Genomic DNA, 6,083 nt, shown 5'->3' on the forward strand with positions numbered 1-6,083 from the left:
CACACACACACACAAAGAAGCAATGGTCTCAAGATGGGTAGGTTGCTCAGTGCCTAGCAGGAACAAGGCCCCGGGTTCAATCCTTAGCTCCATACACAAACAAACAAAAAAAGCAATGTTCTGTCTAGACTGCCTGCTTACCTGTTCCCGAGTAGCCAGAGCTGTTTTTCCTGGGAAGTTTTTGCTACAGCCAATAGTCTTGGGTAGCTGCCTGGGTTTAACTGGATCATGTTCAATCCCTCGGCACATGGCATATAGCCAAGACCTAACAAACCAGCAAAAACACTTTTCAGGTGAAAGTAAATGATTATTCTTGTTACTTTACCCATATTACATGATCCTTTATACTTCTCATAACAAATGTGAAAAATGTATCTAAAATGAAAAGCATACCTGACCTAAAAACACCCCTGCCCTTCTCAAGTAAAAAATAAACCCAGTGCCAGAGCCTGACAAGGACAGCAACACTGTTGTTTTTTTGGTTTTGTTTTTGTTTTTGAGACAGACTCTCACTACGCAGTGCAGGCTGGCCTTGAACTTGCTTATGTAGCCCAAACTGGCCTCAAACTTACAGCAATCCTCCTGCCTCAGCCTCCCACGTGCTGGGATTGTAGACATGTGCCACCATACCTGGCTCTTCTGTTTTCTAAAGCTAACTAATCTGTATATTGGAAAAAGTACCCAGCAAGCCATCAGTTCATAGGCCCTAGGTTTTTTATTTTTCCCCCTTTTTTGGAACCTAATAAGGATTTTAAGAGAATATCAACAAATTAGCAGGGCTGGCCAGATAGCTCAGTGGATTAAAGCTCCCACTTAGGCAGACACAGGGACCGGGCTTCGATACCCGCTATGCTGGCACTGTCCCTGGGGCACACTGAGGCAGCAATTGAGACTGGGCATGGTGGCCTGTGCCTATAATCCCAGCTCTTGGGCACCTGAAAACAGGAGAATCACTGCGAGTCCGATTTGTGTAGTGAGACCCTGTAGGCCCTGTACTAAATATAAAAAACAAAACAAATTAGCACACATAAATGATGTAATAATACATACCCCCACTTCAAAGTTACAATTCCTCCTGACTCTCCCATACATGACAAAATGACTCCAGATGGAGAGGCTATGGTGACCAAATTTTTAAATTTTGCTTATTTAATTTTGCAGTGCTAGAGATCAAACCCAGGGTTCTAGCACTGAGCTATAGTGCCTAGTATTTTAAAATAAGAAAGACCAACCAGTGCAATTAGCTCAAAGAACAAATGTTAAAGATAGGTCTCAATTATACAGTATGCTTTTGTCTATATTTGAATGTAGCATTTCCATAAAGATTTTTTTTTTTTTTGAGACAGGGTCTCACTGTGCAGTTCAGGCCAGCCTTGTTGCCTTGTTCTTACTTTTGTAGCCTCCAGGCTGGTCTCGAACTTGCAGAGATCTTCCTGTCTCAAGCTCACAAGCTCACAGTGCTGGGATTACAGGCATGTGCCAGTTTTCATAAAGATTATGATTGAAAAATAGTATGAATCACTTACCCATTCTTCTCTCCAAAATGATTCTGAAGCTGGGATTCAGTGAACTGGGTCAATTCACCCATGTATTCCACACCTAGGACTTCAATGACAGAGGCTCCTAGCTTTCCTCCAAGACTTCGGCTGATAACAAAAGATACAAAGGCATTGTAAGTATCTAGTAATAGCAAACAGAAGACATGCTCAACTGTCAGTGGCTCTGCAGGAGGTACAAGAGGATACAAGTATGCACTAATGCTGTACACTCTTTTATCTGCTGAGAACTGAGATATTCTGGGAATTAGGACCCAGAAAAAAAATTAACAATTTCATATACCAAAGATCAGTCACCGATTACCTATCTAACCAACTGAATATAAAATTTTCAATTGTGTAAGACATACTATTCCATTTGAGGATTAAATTCTAGCAAGAACCTTTCTTTCCTCCTTACTAAGGCTATGGTTACGAGTCTTGAACCTGCTTTGTGGAAAACCCTGAACTTTGTCAGGTACCCATCTTGCCACGCTGCATCCACCACTCAATGCAGTGAGTGGAAACCAGTTTATGTCTAGTTCCCTATGTTTTCCCCTTTGTCCCCAACCATCTCTCAATCAGTGCTGTTTTATGATTCTTTTTTTTTTTTTTTTTGGCAGAACCAGGGATCGAACTCAGGCCCTTGGCCTTGCCAGGGAAGCGCTTTTTCCACTGAACCATCTCCCTGGCCCCTGTTTTATGATTCTTGACTGACACCACTTTATGCTAAAGTTCAAAACAAATTCCCATGTTGGTGTCATAAATCTCTTACATAACTTTCTTTTTTGTGTGAACTTTGGTAACTACCTGCACAGTTCACTTAACACATACTCATATGGAGTCCTGGAAAAGCATTTTTACATTTGGTGTGAACTGTCATATCTTGTCTAACAATATTTTATTTATTTATTTATTTATTTATTTACTGCAGAACTGGGGATTGAACTCAGGCCCTTGCATTTGCTAGGGAAGCGCTTATTCCACTGGGACATCTCCCCTGCCCCTCATTAGTCCTCTTTAAGAACACACAATAGGTAGGCACAACTGACTCATTTGATTGATTTCTTTTATGCCAATTCTGGGTGAAAACACCAGTACCACTAAAATAGATTTTTTTTAAAAAGCAGGAAAAAAAAAGTCTAGAGGAAAGCTAAACATATAGCTAAAACTCAGTTCATTTTTGAAGAATCAAGATTAAGTGTTTGCCACAGGTTTTCCACTATTAAAAATGCATTAAAAGAGCCAGGGAGACAGCTCAGAGGTCTAAGTGCCTGACTGGCATGCACAAGGTTCTGATTTCAACTCCCAGGCCACGAAGAAAGAAGAAAAAAAAAAAAGAATTAAGCAAAAAGTGTCATTGTGTTTCTAGTTCCTTTTTTTTTTTTTTTAAGGAACAAACTACAACCAGAGAGCATTTTCATGAGGATAGGAGTGCAACTAAGGTGCTCCCCAAATACTCACATTTTTTGAATAGGCATTTGGCTGAAGAGCTGTGGGACTGACCCATGAGAGACCAGGGTCTGGCGGTTGGGCTTGTTCAGTCCACAGGCCAGTTTTGCCAGGACCTGGAAGCATGAAAAATGTAAGAACCTCAGTAGAGTCAACCCACCTATACAGAGTAGATGAAAACACACCCAAAATGCATGCATGCAGCCTGCACAGGCACAGCCTAAGGGCTGTAACTAATTTTTTCCACATTAGAAACAAAATATAGGCCCAAAGACATATCTTCACAGTATCTTCAGTGGGAAACACAACCCACTATCAATATCCTTACTGCTCTTCCTCATCTTCCACCCTATTTCCCCCTAGAAATTTTTCCACTTCTATCTATTCCTTGAGATTGGGTCACCCACTTTAAGTTCACTTATTTATTTTAGACAGGGTCTTAAATGAAATTCAGGCTTGTCTTGAACTTACTGTGTGTAACTCGGCCCAGCCTTGAACTTGCAGCAATCCCCTGCTGCAGCAATCCCCTGCTACAGCCTCCTGAGTGCTGCGCTTATAGGCATGCAACACCATGTCTGGCCCAATTTAAGTTTAAAAAACAGGAACTGTAGAGAAACTCTTAAATTTGTTCTACTCTAAGTTACATTTAGCTCTGGGATCAAACCCAGGGCCTCCTTCCTACACAACAGGCCATACCATTAAGGCACATCTGCACCCCATATTTCCTGATGAAAGGTTAGTCTGCATTTAATACAGTACATCATAATCTCATATCTATGATAGCAATCAGGCTCAAAAATCTAGCTACAATAGCAAACATATTCCTATCTATCAACGACACTTAAGGCCAGTCTGCGTAATTTAAGGACTTAGTAAAATCTTCTCTTAAAAAATTTTAAAAAACATTGAGGAGTAGGGGATAAGCAAAAGTATATTTAGGCTACTCCACATAAGAAGTAAGATAAAGGCCGGCCAGATAGCTCAGTGGACTAAAGCACCTGCTTAGGCAGAGTGCAGCAGCTGGGGTTTGATCCCGAGTGCTGTGCCGGCCCTGCCCCCAGTGGCGCCTTACACCTGTAATCCCAGCGCTTGGGAGGCTGAAAACAGGAGAATCACTATGAGTCTGATCTACATAGTGAGACCCTGTACACCTTGTCCTAAATACATTTAAAAAAAAAAAAAAAAAAAGTAACATAATACAAAAGTATTGAGCAAGTGAAAAATAAAAAATACAAAGACCGGCCTCCTCCTTTCTGTGGACAGCTCAAGTCATTAAGGAAATACTTTGGATATTAAATATATATTTAAAAGTATTTTTGGCAAATTTTTAGGCTTTCTTAGCGAGGTTAGTTCCTGTTAAAATATTACTTAAGCTTTTATTTGGGCTTCAATATAAACTTTAGGGATAGAGAGATGGCTCAGGAGAATAAGTGCTTGCCTGGCAAGTGCAAGGGTCTGAGCTCAATCCCCAGTTACACACAAAAAAATAAACAAATAAAAAAAATAACTTTAGAAGGATTTTTTTTTGGGGGGGGGGCTGGCTCAAGATGCCTTAAGGGCAGGTCTGGTAAGGCACGAGGATCTGGGGATTCAACCACAGAATCCTGAGCCTAACTGCTTTGCTTAAGCAGGCACTTAAACAACTGAGCTAATGGGCCGGTCCCCAATATAAACTTTAAATAAAAATCCACTTCAAAGTATATGAGTCTCACTGTATAGTTCTGGCTGGCCATAAATACAAAATCTTCCTGCTATAGCTTCTTAAATGCTGGGATTACAGGCATGTGCCGATATGTTAGGCTTTATATGGGTAATAATTTAAATACTGCACTCATGTCTCTTTGCTGTATTTGACTAAAGATGTCCATCTTCCTCTTGGAAATCTATGTTTAGGCTTCACCTTATTGTGTGAAATTCCAGCTGAACACTGAAATCCAGTCTTCCTTTCAATGGCTGCTCTCATTTCCTCCACAATCACTGCCCCCACGGTGAGCTGCAGGTCTGGAGAAGCGGTGTTATCAATCTGAAGAGAACTGAGCCACTCGCGTAAGCCTAGTTTACGTATCTCTTCTGAAAAAAAGTTGAGAAGTCACACTTAGACATTTAATCACTACTTTCAGTCTTGAGTCATATAGATCACAACAGACTACACAAGCTGGATGTGATGGCACATGCGTGTGATTTCAGCATTTCAGACTTGGGCTTTTCTTAGTTGGGAGGCCAAGGCAGGAAGAATGGGAGTTGCAGACCAACTTGGGCTATATAGTGACTCTCTTAAAAAAAAAAAAAAAAGACTGCACATGTGATGGTACGTTCTGCACAGCTATATGATCTAGGTTCATGGAAGTGCACTCTGTGATGTACACACAATGACCAATCACCTGAAGATGCATTTCTCAGAACATATTACCAGTGTTAAACAGTGCATCACTGTAGCTGTGCTGTCTCATATAGAAATACTTGGATTTCAGGTACTTTTTTTCTTTTGGGTACCAGGGATCTTGCTAGGCAGGTGCTGTGCCACTGAGCTAAATTCCAAGCCTTCAGGTACTTTAGATATTTGTTTTCTTAAGACATACCAACAGGAGGTAGTGAATGAAGGCAGCAGTCAGGAAAAGGCGTTGCAGCACTGTCCTGCTACAATACTGTATATGGTTAGGTTTCTAAACTTCTGTGTAAAAATATGTAATTGTTTATTCCTATTTTTAAAATATATTTTAATTTTTTCTTCATATTCTGTAGGGACTTAAAGTTTAACATATCAATACTTGAAAAATACCTGTTCCATGTTATGCCTAAAATGTTTGATATTCAGACAGATAGTGGTTAAGCTCAACTGTGTGGGTTGTAGGGTAATAACAATATGCTTCTCTTCTGAGGGTTAACAACCTAAGTTTGCAAACCAAAAATTAGAGAAAAAGGAGGGCTGCAAGGAAAGCCAACATTTTGGCCCTAGGCTTTCAAGGTCAGTGAAGACTCAGGACACAGGAGAACCTGTACTGCAACATCATGTAACTCAGTTGTGTCCCAAATTTTCTGATCAAGGAGATTATGGAGCCACAGAGAAAAGTGATTGATGATGTAGAGTGCGCCTAA

At 40.5% G+C, this 6,083-nt stretch overlaps 1 protein-coding gene across 5 annotated transcripts in view; it reads right to left on the reverse strand.

Moving 5' to 3' along the window:
* Positions 1 to 6,083, reverse strand: part of Polh (DNA polymerase eta) — a 34,507-nt gene that overhangs the window by 11,115 nt on the left and 17,309 nt on the right. For all 5 annotated transcript variants that reach the window (XM_004624115.2, XM_023719587.1, XM_023719593.1 and 2 more), the window contains 4 exons: positions 4,888 to 5,057; positions 3,000 to 3,103; positions 1,527 to 1,646; positions 142 to 265 (listed from right to left, as the gene is read on the reverse strand). In XM_004624115.2, coding sequence (XP_004624172.1) covers positions 142 to 265; positions 1,527 to 1,646; positions 3,000 to 3,103; positions 4,888 to 5,057 — 518 coding nt within the window. The remainder of the gene's footprint in view (positions 1 to 141; positions 266 to 1,526; positions 1,647 to 2,999; positions 3,104 to 4,887; positions 5,058 to 6,083) is intronic.

Source organism: Octodon degus, unplaced genomic scaffold (assembly GCF_000260255.1).
Source record: "Octodon degus isolate 3935 unplaced genomic scaffold, OctDeg1.0 scaffold00005, whole genome shotgun sequence".
Classification (NCBI taxonomy): domain Eukaryota; kingdom Metazoa; phylum Chordata; class Mammalia; order Rodentia; family Octodontidae; genus Octodon; species Octodon degus.